Consider the following 20,809-nt stretch of genomic DNA (forward strand, 5'->3'; position numbering starts at 1 on the left):
GTGCCTCACCGTCTGCTTCTTCACCTGATGGAACTTCTGTTACTGCTGACGATTTAGCATTTGAAATGAAGAAAGCTCTACAAAGTTTGACTAAAGGGTATACAATTCCTCGGTGTTTAGAGAAGTTAGAGGTCCTTCAGTTAGGCCCTACAGATCCTTTACGCTTTGTCGCATATCATATTTTTGGAGGAACCATGAACATGAGAGAGATGTGGATGCATTTGCCCGATGTTCCCGAGATATTACGAGGGTGGCTTGAGATGACGGGTACCAGTTTAGGAGTTTTGAAGGATGGGAAGATTGTTCGATGATTTTCTAGTGTTGAAAGTATTTGTTAAGTCTTTTTGCCCTTGTTGGAACTACTTTGTTAAATGTTTTTGCCTTTGTTGGAACTATTTTGTTAGGTCTTTTTGCCCTTGTTGGAACTACTTTGTTAAATGTTTTTGCCTTTGTTGGAACTATTTTGTTAGGTCTTTTTGCCCTTGTTGGTACTTGAAATATGATTAATGGAATGTTTATTTGATACTTGAAATATGGTTTATGTAATGTTATTTTGGCTTGAAATATGATAAATGGAATGTTTATTTGATACTTGAAATATGGTTTATGTAATGTTTTTTAAAGTTCTACTTTGTTGATTTTAGGTTCATATGGATCACGATCAAAAGTTACTTCTCATAATTCTAATGTACCTATACATCCGTTATTTTTGGAAGAGGGGTGTGAAACGATTGCGGGATAATGATTCGGAAATGACGGGACACGAATACACATTGGAGTTATTACACCGTAATCGTTTACAATGTGTTGAAGTATTACGCATGTCCCGTGAATCTTTTGTACGACTATGTGCTCATTTTAGAGCAAATTACTCATTAAAGGACAGCAAACATGTATCAGTTGAGGAAAAGATGGCTATGTTTTTTATGATGATCGGACATAATCAACGTTACGTGATTATCAAGCGGAGATTTCAACACTCGAAGCAAACAATTCATAAATTTTTTTATGAAGTGTTGGAAAAAATGATGCTTTTCGCACAAGATGTTATAGTACCAACATCTTTTAATCCGAATCCAAACATTCCAGGACATAATAGGAGGCTACGAAGGGTTTTCAAAGGAGCAGTTGGTGCACTTGATGGCACTTTGATACATGCTGTTGTCCCTGCTAAGAAACAAGACTTATATAGAAGTAGGGGAAAGGGAGATTGCTACCAAAACGTATTGGCAATATGTGACTTCAATATGATTTTTACATTTGTTGTGACCGGGTGGGAAGGGGTAGCGCATGACTCTAGAATATTATCAGAAGCAGTAGCCGATCCACAAGCATCATTCCCGTTTCCACCACCAGGTAATTTTTTGTTTTTTTTTTAATATTTTCATTTTAATTTGAAAATTGATTAGTGTTTTGCATTTTTTTCAGACAAATATTATCTTTGTGATGTCGCGTATGCACACACTCGAGGATTTATGGCCCCTTATCGTAATGTGAGGTATTGGCTTGGAGATTTTCGTCAAAGACGTGCATTGACCAATAAAGAAAAATTTAACCATGGACATGCAAAACTTCGAAATGTCATTGAGCGTGCTTTTGGTGTTTTGAAAGCACGCTTCCCTATATTGAAGAGGATGGCACCATTCCCGTTTGTGACACAAAGAAACATTGCCATGGCATGCTTCGCGCTTCATAATTATATAAGGAAAGAAGGATTGAGTGATGAGTATTTCGCACGATACGATGAACCCAATGTCCCATTTCGAAATAACAATGTGGCCATTGATGATGATGAAGACGGGATTCCAACACATGGTACTGCAGCAGACCGTGAATATATGACTCAGTTACGTGATGAAATTGCTGATCAGTTGATGCACAATATAGATTGAATTGTTTTAAATGAAATTGTTATTGTAAAACATTTTTTTATTGTATGACTAATTTAGTTGCATGAATTTTATTTTCAATGTTATAAGACTATTATTATTAAAATTTTGGTGTTGAAAAATCATTTTAAGTTTGTAAAATAATTTTATTTAAAATTCAGTTTATTTCAGCAGCCTGCAGACGTTAAAAAACAAACAGTCTTCTTATTGCAGACTGCAGACGTTTGGTCCACCTCTTCTGCTGCAGAGGCTTGCAGATGTGGTCCGCAGACTGCAGACATTTTGGCTTCAGAAAAACAAACAGCACCTAAGTCACCTTCCACGGGTTTATGTGGAAGTGGTGAGGGATTGTTGGATCTCATAGACACGGATGTGTGTGGGCCCTTCAGATCCACCACAAAGGATGCAAATCTATTTTATATGACTTTTACCGATGATTATAGTAGATATGGATATATCTACTTAATCAAGCATAAGTCAGAAACCTTTGAAAAGTTCAAAGAATTCAAACATGAAGTCGAAAATCAATTGGGCAGGAAGATCATGATGCTCAGATCTGATAGGGGTGGTGAGTATCTTAGTATTGAGTTACATGACTACCTCAAGGAATGTAGAATTGTTTCACAACTGACACCTCCTAGGACACCACAGCTTGATGGTGTGGCTGAGAGGCGTAATCGAACCTTGGTGGACATGGTTCGTTCCATAATGAGCCGAGCTTCACTACCAATCTCATTCTGGGGATATGCCTTAAAGACTTCCACCCACATACTAAATCTGGTTCCGACAAAGAAGATTGCCAAAAACACCTCACAAAATGTGGATAGGGAAGGTTCTGTCGTTAGTACATATCAAGGCTTGGGGTTGTGAAACTTTCGTTAGACGAGAGACTCACGACGAGCTTGAACCTCGAAGTGAGCGATGTATTTTCATCGGCTATCCTTAGATATCCTTTAGATACTTTTTCTATAGACCTAGTGAGAACATGGTTTTCGTAGCACGAAGATGAGTCGAGAAAGAGAGAGAGAGAGAGAGAGAGAGAGAGAGAGAGAGAGAGCTCATACGAAAAGAGGACAGTGTGAGTAAAATTGATCTTGAAGAAATTCAAGAGTCAAGCGATGAAGGAACCTCTAACTCTAGCACTCAACCCGATGAAGAAATTCCTGTTGAACATATTGAGGAGTCGTTATCTCTTAGATGTTCCACTCGAGTTAGAATGACACCCAAGTTTTATGGTTTCCCTATAACTACAGATGGTGATATGTTTATCAGTGATAAAATATTGATAAATTTGGATGAACCTTCTAGCTACAAGGAAGCCATGGCGGGCCCTGAGTCCGCTAAATGGAAAGAGGCAATGGACAGCGAGATCCAATCCATGTATGACAATCAAGTTTGGAACTTGGTTGACAATGTAACAGGTCGAAAGACATTTGGGTACAAATGGATCTTCAAGAAAAAGATTGACATAGAAGGAAAGGTGCACACCTTCAAGGCTCGATTGGTTGCGAAGGGCTTTACTTAAACCTAGGGGTTGACTATGATGAGACATTCTCATCACTAGGTAAGATTAAATCTATTAGGGTTATATTAGCCATAGCTGCATTTCATGACTATGAAATTTGGCAGATGGATGTTAATACTACTTTCCTTAATGGAAAGTTGGCTGAGGATGTTTACATGAGTCCGCCCTCTTTTGTAGATGTTGCATACCCTAATAGAGTGTGTAAGCTTGAGAAATCAATCTATAGATTGAAATAAGCTTCTCGCAGATGGAATCTTTGCTTTGATGAGAAAGTCAAAGAGTTTGGTTTCTCTAGAAGTGAGGATGAATCTTGTGTATATGTCAATGTTAGTGGAAGTATAGTCACCTTCCTGGTGTTGTATGTTGATGACATACTACTTATAGGAAACGGCATTCCAACCTTGTAGGAAGTTAAGTCTCGGCTTGGAAAGTGCTTCGCTATGAAGGATCTGGGAGAGGCTGCTTATATTCTAGGAATAAGGATTTTGAGAAATGGGAGTAGAAAACTAATTGGACTTTAAAGTACGTATTTGGATAAGGTGCTAAAGCGTTTTAGCATAGAGAATTCAAAGAAAGGAGAGTTACCTATCAAATGTAATACCAATTTGAGTAAGACTCAGAGTCCGAGTACTGATGCTGAGATACCATAAATGAGTCGAGTCCCATATGCTTCCGCCATTGGATCAATCATGTATGCTATGACATGTAGTCGCCCTGACGTGGCTTTTTCTTTGAGCATGGTTAGTCGATATCTATGAAATCTGGGTAAAAGCTTATTGGATAGCGGTTAATAATATACTTAAGTATATGCGAAGAACTAAGGACTGGGTCCTTGTGCTTAGTGGTAGTGATGACTTAAGAGTTACTGGGTGTAGTGACACCAACTTTCAGACAGACAGAGACAACTTCTGTTCTGAGTTTGGTTGGGTGTTTACCCTTAATGGAGGAGCAGTTGCATGGAAAAGTTCCAAGCAGGAGACTGTGGCTGATTCTAATTGTGAATCAGAGTATATTGCCGTGAGCGAAGCATATAAGGAGGCTATATGGTTGAAGGACTTCCTTGGAGATCTTTAAATAATTCCATCCATTAAGGAGCCGATGGAAATTTTATGTGATAATGAAGGAACGGTTGCCTTGAACAAGGAACCAAGAGATCATGGTTAGACATATTAGTTTTAGTGATTAGATAATTATTTATAAACTTGGAACAAATAAATGTAATTGACGTTTGATGATTAAATAATAGAGATTTATTTATGAGTGTTGTGTACTATCTTTTTTCAATTGTTTGTCTTTGTGTTTCTTTCGCATGTTTTACTTCCCAAATAATTGGATTATTCAAAATATGAACAGCCGATCATACTTTGGAAGTAAGTAATGAATTAAGACTGTCATGAATTGAATTGCAGATTGTCTAAGTGCTTAGACATATCAATGGTTTGCTGTAACATTCATAAGTACTTTTAAAAATGGATTTAAGTATTAGATTAAATCCATGCTCAATGAATTATTTCATGGAATTTATCAGTAGTAATTTTGAGACGATAATATTGTATAATCTATAAACCAAGATATATGAGTTCTTGTTTACAAGTTGGTCGTGCATTGATAATGCGTAAACGTATCAGTAACTCGGTGTTATAAAATGTATTGTTGTGCAGGGTTTGATGAGTAAATAGTACAATCATATGAGTCAAAGTTTATCCATTCCTTTTACCCTAAGCAGAAAAAGCGATATCTTGGGCCCCTCGATGATTTGGTGTTGACTTATGTGTCGGGCCCGGTCAGGACTGAATTGATGTGTTCGATTAAGTTATTTATCATTTCAAATCAGAAATCTGGAAGCAAAATATTGAACAATGAGAATGATTTTGTTCCATGTCATTTGTTCACATGATATCTTGCAGAACGGAGGATTATATGATCTCTTATCCTAGGAACCACAACTGACTAGGACAGAGTTTGATAAAAAGCTATGAAAGTTACAACTGCTTATCAGTTTTTTGAAGTCATAACTTGCAACAATAGTTATTAGACCTATCCAAGTGGTAGACTATTGGATTAGGTGTCTAAGCCCATAACTATAATTGGTATGTACTTAAATTGATAGTGGCATGGTCCTTTTGGGTTGTCTTCATACGTGCCACTAGACAGGATGATTAACTGAGGAAGAGGAAGAATTTATTAGTTAATTAATAAATTGGAATAAATGATTTATTAATATGTTGTGGAAATAATATATTAATTAGTAATCATTTTATTAGTTAACATTTAATCAGAAATTAATTTGGAATTGATTTTAGGATTAAAGAAATTAATTAATAGTGTAGGGACTAAAAGTACAATTGTTTAATAGTTGAGCAAAAGGGTCCAGAACCTTCCTAAGGAAAGGTGGACGGTTTTGTGATGATATATGTAAGATTATTCTAGAGTTTCTAGAATATCTTATCATATATGGATAATTAAAGGAGGTGGATAATTACCATATTTGAAATTAGGGTTAATCCATAGCATCCTTGGTGCACTATATAAAAAATCCTTAGGGCTATGCTTTTCACCCACACCTTGGAAGAATTTGATCTCCTCCTCTCTCATTTCATTCTCTTGCATTGTGTGTTTGTGAGCCATTAGAGGTGTTACATTTGTGACACTAAGTTCTTAAGCTTCAAGATCTACAAGGGATTCATTGTTATTACAATATAACAATCAAGGTACGTAACCTAACCCTAGTTTTATATGAATTTCAAAAATAATATACCTCTCCTAGAGTTTCTTATTTTATGTTCAAGTTTGTATGTTCAATTAGAGAAAACCTAGATCCAAAGCATTAGGGTTGCATGGACATTTAAAAGTTGTTGTTATGCTAAAAACCTATCACCATCAACAATGATAATTTATGAGATACCCATTACAACTCTTTATTAGTCCTTATTAGTGTGTTGGTTAACCACACACGCTCCACTAACGACTTATAAAACGTAATGTGCAATTTCATGGGTTAGCATACTAATTCTCGTTTTTCCTAAAGTAACTAGATTTTGGATTAAAAAAAGGTTCTAGTACATTTTAATAGCGTTATACTTTTAATGAGAATTACTGTTATATCAAATCCGTTCGCCTAACGACCCTCCAACATACAAGAGAGCAATGGGTATGGGTAAGAATGGATACCCAATGACGGTCATTTTATAGGCCACTTCCTTAAACTCCTCTTATAGTATGACTTCGTGAATGAGGCGTACTAGCGAATTGACTGACTTAGTCTTATAGATATAATGATTACTAATCTTTTAATTTTACATATAGTATAAGGTGTATTTTAAAACTTTTTAAAATACTAGGTTTATAACTTAAATTTCGAAAATTAATAATTAATTTAAATTTAAAAATAAACCAAATGATTTAATATTTATCTATTAATTAACATTTAATTAAATATATTTAATAAAGCAAGGATTAACTAATTAAATTAATCAAATAATTTAATCCTAATCCTAAACCTCTAATTTTTGAAAATAAGGGTGTAGGTTTTATCCAATTTTATAATTATCCCTTTTAATCAAATTAAACTAACAATTATCTAAAATAGGAAACCCTAACAACTAACCATATTTTCGATAACTTGGGGAGGAAGGTTAGGGTATCAAAACCCTCACCTTAATTTTGAAATCCAAGTGGAATAGGCTAGGGTTTCGGAAAAAAAAAACCATAATGCTGGTCGAAATTCTTGGCCTTTTAGGGTTTACTTTCTATAAACCCTAATAGATCTAATTCAACAATTGTAGCTATTCAATTGAAAACAAGCCAAACGCTCCCATACCACTGATATGTTTTAGGTAACACAAATAAACTTAAAACCCTTAAGTTTGCATGCAACCTAAATAGGATCTACGTGTTCTCTATTAAACCTATAACTAAGAACATTAAATAAGAAACCATAAGAACCCTAGGTAATTTTTGAAAAATACAAATTACGATTTAGGATTACATACCTTAATTATTATTGTAATAAATAACAATGATTCCTTCTTGTAGATCTCTTGGAAGCAAGCACCACAAGTGTCGTGCCTCTAATGGTTCACACCCAAGCTATAAAGAGGGTGACTTAAGAGAGGGGAGAGGGGAGAGTAACAATTTTCTTCCAACCTTAGGGAAAAGAGGAGTGCACAAAATATGGGGCTACGGATAGCCTTATATAGTTGAGGAATCTTGGGGCCAAAGCTAGGGTTTAAGAGAGATAAGCCCTAGATTAATTAACTTGGTGACCAAGCAGCCCAATCCCCTTATCCAAGGAGCTTTGGAAAAAATCTTTTGGGCTTGGCCTAGATGATTTTTGTCTGCCTCATCCCATGAGGTTCTAGAGCCTTCATTCTTCAACTTTCAATAAATAACCAAACAGTCAATGTACTTTTAATTAATCCAATTAATTCCAAAATTAATTCAAATTAATTTCTGATTAGTTATTAATTAAAAAAATACATTTTCTAATTGATATATTATTTCCATAATACATTAATAACCTATTTATTTTAATTTATTAATCACATAATAAATTAAATCTCTCTCTCTAAAAGTCATCCTGTCTAATTGCTAGGTTTGAGGGCAACCCAAAAAGACTGTGCTACCATCAGTTGAAGTATATACTAATTATAGTTATGGGCTTAGACTCTTAATCCAAAAAAAACATCTTTGGCTTGTAACAGTGTTCCTTCAATACTTCAATCGTCCTATTTACTCCAAAGTAACCAGTTATGCCTCCACCATGTACTTCTCAAACCAATAATTCTCGAATTAGATGTTTTAGCACACAAAGACGGTTACCTTTAAACAAAAATCCATCTTGCAAAACAAACTCCCCACTCGGACCTCTTGCACACTTTTCGAATACTTCACAAAAATCATCATCAGCTCCTTAAAAGTTTTTCAAACTCTCGAATCCTAACAAGTGAACATCCAAAGTTGTTAACAATGCATAAGGCCTAGATAAAGCCTCAGCCACAACATTGATTTTGCCATCTTTATATTTTAAAGAGAAATGGAAAGATTTCAAAAACTCCACCCATTTCACATGTCTTGAAATCAACTTTTGTTGACCGTGGATATACTTCAATAATTCATGATCATAATGTAAAATGAAGTGATTCAAATGAAGTTAGTGACTCCAATGATCTAAGACATGTACGATCATGTAGAAATCCTTGTCATATGTGCAATAGTTCATGTATGCTCCTCCAAGTTTCTCGGAAAAGTAGGCGATAGAGAGCTTCGTCTGCATCAACACGACACCAATCCCAACACCGCTTGCATCACTTTCAACATTAAAGGGTTGTGAAAAATCTAGGAGCGCCAATACAAGAGCGACATACAACAACTCCTTAATCTTCTCGAATGCCCTTTGGGACTCGTGATAGTGCTGAAATCACAATTGAATCGTCTATAAAACGATGCCAACCCATGAAAAGAACATACTTCACTAATATTTGTAGGACTGGGCCACGATTGAATAGCTTCAATCTTAGATCGATCTACTGCCAATCAATCCTTTGATACCACATACCCCAAAAATATCACCTCATCAACAAAGAACGAGCACTTATCTTGTTTTCCATAGACTTTTTGATCTCTAAGGGTTTAAAAGATCTCTTTTAGATGTGATAAGTGTTCCTACCTGCTCTTGTTGTAAACCAAGATATCATCCAAATACAATTCCACGAACCTTCCCAATAATGACTTTAGGACATCAGTTATCAACCTCATAAATGTACTTGGTGCATTTATAAGATCGAAAAGCATCACAGTCCATTCGTATAGATCATGCTTAGTCTTAAACGTTGTCTTCCATTCATCTTCTTCTACTTTATTTGATGGTAACCAATTCTCAAATCGATCTTTGAGAAAATAACCACTCCATGTAATTCATCCAGCATATCATCAAGTCTCTGAATGTGAAATCGATCATTGACAGTGATATTATTAATGACTCTGCTGCAGATATAGATTCTATAACCACCATCTTTCTTTGGCACTAACAAAACTGACACATCATGTGGACTCAAACTTTCACGAACGTAACCCCTCTTTATGAGTTCTTCGATTTGGCATTGCAATTCCTTCATCTCTTCAAAGGTACAATGATACACAACCTTATTAAGTAAAGGAGCACTTGGAATAAGTTCGATCTGGTGTTCAATATCATAGAATGGTGGTAATCTCGGTGGTAGGTCGGCTGGGAACACATCTTGATATTCTTTAAGCAACGTTGTGATTGGACCCCATTGTTGTGAAACCTGCTTTGCATTCGCGTTGCCTTTAGGAACCATCATGTAAACAGTCTCTCCTTGGTCCAACACTTGATTTACTTCCTTCTCAGTGGCCAATATCATAAGGCTTGGTTTCTTCACCTACTGGTTTTGCATTGTCCTCACCTTAGTCACAGACATAGGCTTCAAGGAGATCTTCTTACCATTCTGCTTCAGTTTATTCATTGGTTCTCCGTCGATGCAAAATATCTATATCATATTTCCAACGCCTTCCTAATGAATGTGACAAGCATCCATTGGAATTACATCGCACAACATTTCGTCCTCGTAGGATCTGATCTTTAAACAAACCTTGACCTTCTTAGTTACCTTCAACTTGTTTTCATCATCCAGCTAATGCAAAGAGTATGGATTTGGATGGGAAGTTATTAACCCAACTTTGACATCGTTTCACTTGATGCCACATTGGTTCAACTACCTCCATCAGTTATCACACTGTAACCTTTATTCTTCACCAAGCACTTCGTATGGAAATTTTGATCTCTTTGATCAGAATCAGCTTATTCAGCTTGAGTTTTTAAAGTGCGAAGCACTAAGGCGGTGTCATAATTTGGTGGTTCATACGTCTCTTCTTCCTCCTTTGTTTCATTTGGATCATCAAATACTAATGTTCCACTCAACCTTTCTTCTTTTTCCAAAAAATCATCACAGGCTTTAACGACTTCTCTCGATGTCACAATTCTCCGGTTTGGACAAGCACTTTGATAGTGTTCGAACCCCTGAAACTTGAAACAATGAACTTTGGAAAGACTGAATTCCTTGTTTGCAGTGCTTTCTTTAGGAATTGCAGTGGAACTGCTAGCAACAGCAGAACCTGGGGTTGTGACTGCTTTCTCGTTCGCATTCATTTTAGGTTTCACAACTCCTGAACTTGAACCGGATCTGTATATCGACTTCACTTGTGCTTCCACCTTCAAACATAGGCTACAAAGTGTCTCAAAAGTAGCATAGGGGTAAAGTCCTACCATATGCATGATGTTTGAATTTTGGCCCCTCAGAAACGAGCCATCTTTTGTTCCTCAATCTCTTTAATATCGCCCCATCAATGACATTCTTTCGAATTCATCGATATACTCCCCAAAACTTAATTTTCCCTGCTTCAAAGCAGCAATCTTCCTATAGCTGGTGATCTTATAGTTGGCAGGTACATAACATTTTCAAAGCTTTCTCTTCAATGACTCCTACGAAGTGATTTTTTTCTTTCCTTGCTGGGCTTTCTTAGCCTTCATCCCTTCATACCACAATGAGGCTCCTCTACTTAATCTTAGAATTGCATATATGCAACTCTTCTCATCATTTATTGCCTTGAACTCGAACAAATGCTTGAATTTTCTCTCCCACTCCAGATATCTTTCTGAATTGGTTCCTCGAATCAATTCTAGTAATTCGTTCACCTTATACTCATTTTTCCAGTGTATTTCTTGTGTGAGAAATCTTCAGTTTAGCTACTGTTAAAAAATATTCCTCAAAGCTTCTTCAAGATTGTTAAGAAACTCAAGATCCTCCCAATTCATCGTTTTTTAATTCTGAATAACACTTGACAACAACTTTTGGCTAGAACAAGAAGAATACCTCGTAGGAACTTGGGGATCTGATACCACAACAGATGCGTATATGGAGGATAAATTTGATCCTTGCAGCGGAACAAAGAACAAATGCAAGAAAAGATAAGAACAAGTAATGAAAATGAGATAGATTTGAAGTCCAAACTAGACCTATAGCTTGAATATTTGGTGAAAACAAATCAATACCCTATTGGTTTGAGTTCAAGATCAAAATTAGGAGACGCGTCCTAACAATGACCAAGTTTAAATTGTAGCACTCAGAAAAGATGAACACGAGTCCAAGTGTTTTATTACTTCAATAATCAATGTTTTACAAATGGTCACCAAACGGCGTTATATAGACTTACAGGTGTAACTGAAATAAAGCTAATGACTAACTAATTGAATGAACCTTAAAAAGAAAACATAACAGATTTCATTCAATGCAAAGAAAAATAATGTCTTTAGCCTTCTGACTCTAGCATGCACACTCAACGTCTGGAACCAAGCCAACCAGATCCAATGTGTCTTTCTTAACGTGTCTCCCCTTCATTTCCGGTCACAGTAATACTATGTCCCAACGTACCAATAGTCAAGTCGCAACAACAATCCAATGGTTCCTGATGCACAAAGGTTTGCGACAGGTTGCGATCGATCACGCCCGGTTGCATCCATTTGCAATAGCTATTTGCATCCAACAAACCATTCACATCCAACATACATTCGCATCCAACATAGGTGACTCGAAGTTCGCACTACCTTCCGTTTTCGCATCACAACCCATCCCCACCAACATGTACGTTGTGTCCTCTCTCCCAACCGGCGACCAGTAGACACATGCTTTTCCCTTGCATTCCAACCTATTTATTTTGAGGTTGCAAACTCTCTCTCAGACTCATTTTATTGAGTTGATTTTTGTATAGAACTAATTATAAGCCCAATGTTCAACGTGTAAACATCAAATCCTAGGAAGTGAATAGCTTGTAAAGTGTAGTAACGTATCATCATTTTTCACAGTAGCAAAATTTAAAGTTATTAATTTTTCAGCTAACCTACTTTTATTTATTTTCAAGACTTAAACACTAGTATCAAATATTAATTTTATTTAGTTATTTACTTTATTTTTATATTTTTTTGTTTGTATATGATGTTCTTTGCTTATAATCTAGGTATATTATTTAATCTAATATTGATTAATTATTATGAGTTTGTGAGGACTATTATCTATTTTAGACATATAAGAACTCATCACATGAATAGTTATAGGATATTTATTATTATTTTTTAAAGGGCTAATCCCATAAAAGTCATTATGTTTTTTTGAAATATTTGTTTTTACCGTTTTACATGATTTGTATTCAATTATACTGGACCTTTACGTAAATTTTTGCGTTTTTACTCTTTTAGTCGGTTACAGGTAACTTGAACAGGTGGCTCCTCCCTTGAATAAAAAAACAATGCGTATGCAAAGTAAAACGTAATCAATGAGATTCGAACCAGGTACACACCATGCAACAACCATACGACTTACAATTAGGCTGAGAAGTTCTACACTTTATTGTCCAACAAATTGAATATAATACCTTTATAATTATAACTAGATATGTTGCCCACACTCTGCGTGAGCCGTGTGCGTCTGATTTGAATGTTGTTTTTGTTAAAATATGTAGGTGAGATAATTCGACCCGTAATTTTTCCAGACGGAGACGGATAGATAGAAAACAGGAAAAAACAAAAAAAATAAATATGAGGACCAATACAGAAAAAATATACCAAAAGAAAAAAATGACAGACATCAAAAAGTCTCCGGTCGTATTTTGTGTTTTTTATAAGAAAATATAAAAGTTTTGACTGTAAGGACCAAAAGTGTTAAGATGGCTAAATAATTAAAAGGGTTGAAATTAGGAAGTTTTTAGAAAATGGACAAAAATTATCAATTCCTTAAAGTTGACCATCTGCAAAAACCAAGGACAAATGAGACCGAATTGTAAACTGTTCTCTAAATAAAGGACCAAAACTACCAAAAAGTTAGGACTCTATTTTTCCTAACTTTAGACATTTTTATATATATATATATATATATATATATATATATATATATATATATATATATATATATATATATATATATATATATATATATGGGGTCCATGTGGTTTCCCAAAATCTGAAGTTTAGTCTCTATGGTTTAGAAACGTCATAGTTGTTCCCTGTACTTTCAAAACTTTTGACGATTTGTCCTTATTGCTAACTTCGTTAAGTTTTGTCCGTCAACTGAAGGGTATTTTCGTCATTTGACTGCCACATTTTCACTTATTTAAAAAAAAATAACATAATATACAAAGGGGTCCCTCTTTCTTTCTCTTTCTCTCTCTGTCACACACACAAACAACAGGAGCTTCCACCTGACGCACGTAAGATTGGCTTGCCTTTGACACAATCCTTGTTCACTGTGTTAAATTTGAAATCCTATTTTCTTTCAAGACTCGATTAGATAAAGCACAACTTCAGGAAGTTCTTTAGCATGGAGCGAAAGATGTTTCTAAATACAACAAACCTGAAGAACGTTCTGTGATGAAGGCATTTAATTCTTTCGCACATGAAGGTTTCTTTTCGGATGCCAGTGATACTTCCTTGAACTTGGTTGAATCTTCTCTTCCAATAAACAACACAACAGCGTTTCCTCATGGGCTTGCGTTGAATCTTCGTCTATTGTAAGCTAACATCTAGCTTTTCGTCCATTGAAAGAGTTCTTCCTTTTATCTGTTTAAAAAAAAACAAAACAACATTTATCCCTTTCTCTGATTTTTTTATTTATCCTATCAGCTCATGGAACTTCTGAAAGCTAGAGTGGACAATGAAGGATCAAAAGTTGTATCTACTCAATTGATAGAAAAATTCATTTTAAATAATCCACATTGTTGGATTTTAATCTTGTCAGCTTGTTTTTAGTAGTAATCTAGTATTTATTTTATTTTAGTGAGTTAAATAAATGGTAGTAGATTGTGAGTTAGAATGAGTCATGTAAGACCGAGTATTAGGGAGTAGTAGAGAGTTGGGTTTCACCAGAAAAAGAGGGAACGTGAGTTTACTGTTTCCTACTAGAGTTAGCATGTATTGGCTATATAAATAGCCACCTATTACTTGAATGAACAGATGAAGCTTTGAGTGCAGTGTTTTTTGAGTTACTTTTACTTCTTCGTTCCTCTATATATTTCTCATATATTAAATACAAGGAGTTTCTTTGGTTTGTGAAGGAGCATTAAAGGCCTGTGTTCCAACACACATCACCCAAATTTCGAAGATCAGGTACATACAAATTTCCAATTCGAGAGCATAAGGAACAAGGTGCTGCGATTTGAATATCTACAGATGCAAAGAAAGGTGCACATGAAACAAAGGGCATCTCAGTCTCGAATTAAAGTGAACCATACACTAAGAAGATATCGAATCAAAGCGACCCATGAAGCTAAATCGAGATAACAATGTATTTATGATGTCGAAGCATGAACCCTAGTGATTTAAACAAGTAAAGTGTCTCTTTGAGAAATATAATCAAACAGGTGACATGGATTACGATTTATAGATCTGGAGGAACTTTCAGGCGAGTCAGGGAAGAGGGTGTGGGTTTGGATAAAAATTCCTGCTTAACATCATGACGAGTACCAATCTCATCTGTGGGTTTTGATCGGGATAGGGACAGTAAATCACTTACCTTGGTCGATGGCATCCGATGGTGGCGGCGGCGGAAGGTGGTGATGGCAGCTTCCGGTTGTAATAGAGATGGGGTTCAAAGTTTTTGGAGGTGAGGGAGGAAGACAAAGATGTGTCTTTACTGTTTATGTGCGCGCGCGTGAGAGAGAGAGAGAGAAGAGAGAGACCTTTTATATAATGGTCCATGTGGTAGTGAAATGACGAAAATGCCATTTAGTTAACGGACAAAATTTAACGGAGTTAGCAATAATAACCAATCGTCAAAAGTTTTGAAAGCACAAGGACCAACTATGACGTTTCTAAACCACGAGGACTAAACTTCAGATTTAGAGAAACCACAGGGACCATTTATGATGTTTTTTTCATATATATATATATATATATATATATATATATATATATATATATATATATATATATATATATATATATATATATATATATATATAACTTATTTAAAAAAAAAAATATTTATACATAATAATAATCAAACTAATTAAAATTATCAATGTAAAAATAAAGGTAATAATAATAATAGCATTTTATGCATTTGTATTAAAAGGTTAGAGGTCTATAACATTTTGACCATGACACATTGCAATGAAATTTGCTTTGAATTATTGTCTGCATTTCCTTGCATTTTGACTTTGGCTTCCTTACTAGTACTTTCACAAACTGCTTTGCTAACCAAGTTGGATTCATAAGCCTTGAACTACTAAAATTCCTAACACATGTATGCCTATCATTCATCTTTTTCACCTGTAATGATTTTTCAGTACGCATCCATGAAGCACGAACAATAAAAGGGCATTTTTCTGGATCACTAGCACACATGGCCACTAGTCTAACACTATCACACTTCTTGAAACGAATCTTATACCCCTTATAGATGGAATAATTTGTTAAACATAATTTCAGTTCGTGTCTAGATTCATACCTTTCTCCAATAACCGGTTTCATCACATTCCATTTGACCTTCGGATTATGGATGGAGTATATGATTTCATCTTCATCACTAGATTCGTCAGTGTTTTCTTCATCATCTAGTTCTACTCGAGCATTTTCTTCTTCAGCTTCCACTGGTTCGTCATCACTGTCTTCACAAAGAACATTAAGGAATTCATCTTTGCATCTTGAAACTGATTTGGTTTTTACAAAATCATCACTTGAACGTCGATTGTGTCAGGCTCAAATACTTCATCCATCGCAAAAGGACACGAGCAGAATCGATCGATCGATTTGTCGGGAATAAAGGAGACGAGAAAAAGGGGTTTTCAAAGAAAACCTAAATTAATGAGGTCAAGGATACAGTCACCATTAAGATGCCATGTAGTCTTCTTTAACTGGGAAAATAATGATCATCGGATGATAAGGACTAAATTGTCCGATTTATCCGGTTTATTGGGCTTTTTCATTCAAAAATATTTTTTAAGACTTTTTTGACACTTTTGCCAAAATATAGGGATTTTACTGTAGTTATCCCAATAATAGTAATCAACATTTTATGAATTTGTAAAAAATGGTTAGACTAATAAAATCAAAAACTTTCTCAGTCTACTTATAAGGCGCTTTGTTGTTGTTATATGTGTCCCTGGTTCAAACCTCTTGTGTTACATCAATGCAAAATGTATTATAATCTAGGGAGAAATGAGCGCCTAGTCAGCAAATATGTCATAATATTGTATTTAAAGACCAAATTTGATGTATGTGGTTTGCAAAAAATTACACTATATGTCCAAAACTTGGATTTATGTTTTTTTAAACTTCTATATTTTCTTTTATTTTTATTTTTTAGCAAAAACTAAACATGCTTTTATATATCTTTTTGTTTTTTATATTTGCTTTTATATTTTTTGTATACTTTTTTGTTTTTTTTATATTTATTTTCGTCAATTTGATAACTTTTGTTGATATTTTTCAAAAAGTGTAAAGTGTATGAATATCTTTTTTATATATCTTTATATTTTTCGTATTTTTTCATATTATTTCGTAGTTTTTTTTTTGTGTTTTTTTACGTTTTGTTTTTTGTCAATTTGATAACTTCTTTTGTTTTTCCTCTCTCTCTCTCTCTCTCTCTCTCTATATATATATATATATATATATATATATATATATATATATATATATATATATAATTTGGGTAATTTATGGTTTTTCTATTTTTTTAATTTTGATTCAATGTGTGATATTTATGATTTATAATTATTAAAATAGGAAAGAACTAAAAAAAATAAAGAAAAAATAAAAAAAAATTTAAAAATACAAAAAATAGAAAGAATATAAAAGAAACGAAAAAAAATATAAAATCAAGTTTATTTTTGACTAAAAATAAAAATAAATAAAAATAAAGAAGTTAAAAAAATATAAAACCGAGTTTTTGATATGTGTAATTATTTGCAAACTATAGGGCCAAATTTGGACTTTAAATATAATTTTAAAATTGATTTTGCAAAAAAGATAACAGAAGCTATCAAACTTGTTAAACGGGTTAAAATAAGAATTCTGCGTAAAATTTATGGCAAGAGGCAACAAAAAAAAATAATATGGTTTTTCCCAATTACGCCTTAAAAAATTATTACTTTTATGATATTTGCCAAGGTATTTATATTGTCGATTAATGCAATCTTCTGTTATGAGAAATACAATTCTCTAATAACTTTGACGTCAATAGGCAAATATCCTTTGAACCAACTTACTAATGTGTCCCACAACTATTTGCATGGAACATTTTAGTGTTTCAAATTCAGTTTATATATATAAGGTTTGGGTTATTAACTTATCGACAAACCGTAGATGGTTTAAAACGGGGATAATTATCATTCTTCAAAAATTCAAAAAAGGATATAACATTCTTTCAACTGAAATAACAAATACAATAGATATTTGAAATAAAAATAAAAAACATTCGGTGGAGGAAACCCAAATTATTCGACATCTGAGCCTGGTCAAGCTTGTTCATAGGAAAAGCTATCAAGAGTCAAGACTTAAAACAAGAGACAAGTTTATGAAGATGGAGGAAGTATCCCTCCAAGGAACGATGAGAACAAGGTCAATGCTCGCTGCGGCTGGTAGCTTGGAACGGTATGGCCTGCACCCCTAACAGTTATCAAAAGCAGTCCTTGGTATGCCTCCAAATATCCTCCAACCTGTTAACATTTAGAGATGTAAGATATAGTCTTAACTCTTAACAATGTAATTTTATATACAAGTATATGTTTTTTTGTTTGGAACAATAAAGTCGATAAGCAAGAAATTTCAGTGATCACCTCCTTGTTGAGGTACCATGGTCTCCAAGCTGTCACGATAGGAAGATCGAGTGCGTTGACTGAGTACCTAGAAGAAGTAATTGGAACTCTAGCATCTGTATCCCCACTGTAGAATAAACAAATGATCAATTATATATGATAATTATATGTCATCTTCAATTTCAATGTAAAGAATCCATTTCTCATTTCTAAAACAAAGTATATAGTGTTGAACGCTTGCCTGAATACCCATATCCGTTGGCCGTTTTCAATCAGATACTTGATTGTCGGCAGGATGGTAACTGGACTGTCATTCCATCCCGGGATAACATCACTGCATACATCGTAATTTGGAATTTACAGTCAATTATCGAATAATCATTAATCAGATTCGTATTAGTTTTATGAGATTCATCTAAGGTTACCTGCATACATCCCATGATGTCGGTTTCACATGTAATTCCTTTTGCACAGCAGAGTTATTGAGATAGTTTACAAGGGTATATTGCCAGCATGGATCAAAAGCGTTAATCTGAAAGATACAGGATGAAATAATTATGTTTTTCCTCCCGTTAAAAATAAATATTCGTCATTTTGCTCATCACATGGTGATTAAAAAAAATGTTTATAGAAGACTTACAGAACCAGTGGTAGAAGCATTCCTTAGATCAGGGTTCAAGCAAATTGGCGCGTAGATGTTGTATATATCGACATTTCCCATCTCATCCCAAGCTTTATTGGTACTTTTGTCACACATATCAGTCGAAGTTTCATTCGCAAAGTCACAGTATTTCAAAATGGCATCATGTGTCGCATCTGAATTTATAGCATGTGTCCACCAATAATCGTACATACCTTTCTCACTCGTTTCATCATCAATCCATGCATTTCCTATCTGCAGAATTTACACAAAGATTAATTTCCATATGTGAATAATACACCCTATTTAGTTGCAAATCTACAAGATGTCGATGAAGTGAACATACAGCGATGCCTTTGATATTGACGATGGTTTGGTTTGTTTTCTTGTTGTTAAAAACGATGTTAAAAGCAAGTTGAGGAACATAATGTCCAGCGTAGCTTTCTCCAGTAATGTAAAAATCACGAGTTTTGTATTGAGGGAATCTCTCAAGCCAGTTTACGATAAAAATGTAAGCATCGTCTGCAGTGTTCTTGTCACCAGCATGGTCATAATCAGAAGTTGTGTTGGAATACGAGAAGCCTACTCCAGCTGGGGACTCCAGAAACAGCATATTTGCAACTGCACATATCATTTTTCATGTTAATTTATTACGTTATGTTGAATAAGCAATAGAATAGTTAAATCTAACCATTGCTCCATGCATAGTCATTTCTGAAGAGACTTTTTCCATCATTAGTGATTCTGAAAGGTCCTAATTCCGACATGGCTCCAATCATGGACGAACATCCTGGTCCTATTGAATGACACAGATTGAAATTATTTGAAAAAGGTAATGAAACAAAAATTTTAAATTGTTTGTTTTTTCTATAGTGATGCAATAAATAAACATCAAATTGGAAAAGTACCTCCATTAAGCCATAAAACCAAAGGTTTATTCGAAGAATCGGTGGGAGACTCGACAAAATAATAGAAAAGAGCTCTGCCAGCAGTTGGATTAACAGTAACATATCCAGAGTACTGATTAAAGTCAACGCCTGATGGTTGACCAGGCAATGACCCAATCTTGTCTTGTTCTGCAAGACCATCTTGAGGTGGAATGTAAACCGGAGAGTATTCATTGGTAGCTTCATCTGTTGCTGACCATGTATTAACAACAGGCGAGTTTCTTGATCTTTTTGCTTTTAGCAACTCGTAAAGCTTGTCTGCTTGAATATCGGCATTGGTTAAACCAAACAGGGCCAAAAGGCAAAATGCTGCTATAAGTTTCATCTTCCTGTTTGGTAATTTCTACTTTTCTTCAAGTGCTTACTATTTATAGTAACCAGACGTTAAGTCCTAGGGAAAGTTTTATCTTGTTCTAATCGATAGCTTTCAAACAGGCGTTTCAGAAACTGTTCAACATTTTCTTTGAATATGTAACAAGCCGGCCACTTTCGTAATTATCTTTTCGGAGTTGACTTATTTATATTCATATAAAGGATGCTTTGGACTCTTTTATGCTTGTCATATGTGGGAAATAGTCATGGTTCTAATCATGTAAAATTGGGTAGATTTTGTTTTTCTGATGTCTCTTTGTGCAAAATCTAAAAAGAAAACATTTTCGTTTATTAATTGATGAAAATACAGCAGTACTAAGATAAAGAATATCGATTCTTGTTATGAACTTGTGTTCCGAGATGTTCCCTTTCTGGCGATAAAAAAAAGATCAGGTATGCTTCAGGAAGGCGACAAAGCAGTCCATGAATATTGTTTCCACAGTCCTAAAACACAATCTTTAGTCAGATGCTAGTCAATCGGTCATATTTAGATGTGAACGGATCATGGAAGCACATCATTTACATAGTAAATGATATCGATATCATTTACATAGTAAATGATGTTCTAAATATTAGCCATAGAAAGATATTACACCATAACGTAGTAAAACAT

The 20,809-nt window shown here is 34.6% G+C and overlaps 2 protein-coding genes across 2 annotated transcripts; one reads left to right on the top strand and one right to left on the bottom strand.

Annotated features, from left to right (window-relative positions):
- Positions 1–752: 752 nt before the first annotated feature.
- LOC128127962 (uncharacterized) lies at positions 753–1,892 on the top strand. Its single transcript, XM_052766712.1, has 2 exons — positions 753–1,356; positions 1,429–1,892. Exons 1-2 carry the CDS (start codon positions 753–755, stop codon positions 1,890–1,892), a joined length of 1,068 nt encoding a protein of 355 aa, XP_052622672.1.
- A 15,903-nt stretch (positions 1,893–17,795) lies between these two features.
- Positions 17,796–20,294, bottom strand: LOC111890414 (serine carboxypeptidase 1). Its single transcript, XM_023886536.3, has 8 exons — positions 19,786–20,294; positions 19,569–19,673; positions 19,224–19,498; positions 18,878–19,132; positions 18,663–18,769; positions 18,479–18,571; positions 18,259–18,364; positions 17,796–18,138 (listed from the first exon to the last, which is right to left on the bottom strand). Exons 1-8 carry the CDS (start codon positions 20,147–20,149, stop codon positions 17,995–17,997), a joined length of 1,449 nt encoding a protein of 482 aa, XP_023742304.1. The 5' UTR covers positions 20,150–20,294; the 3' UTR covers positions 17,796–17,994.
- Positions 20,295–20,809: the final 515 nt, after the last annotated feature.

Source organism: Lactuca sativa, chromosome 8 (genome assembly GCF_002870075.4).
Source record: "Lactuca sativa cultivar Salinas chromosome 8, Lsat_Salinas_v11, whole genome shotgun sequence".
Taxonomy (NCBI): domain Eukaryota; kingdom Viridiplantae; phylum Streptophyta; class Magnoliopsida; order Asterales; family Asteraceae; genus Lactuca; species Lactuca sativa.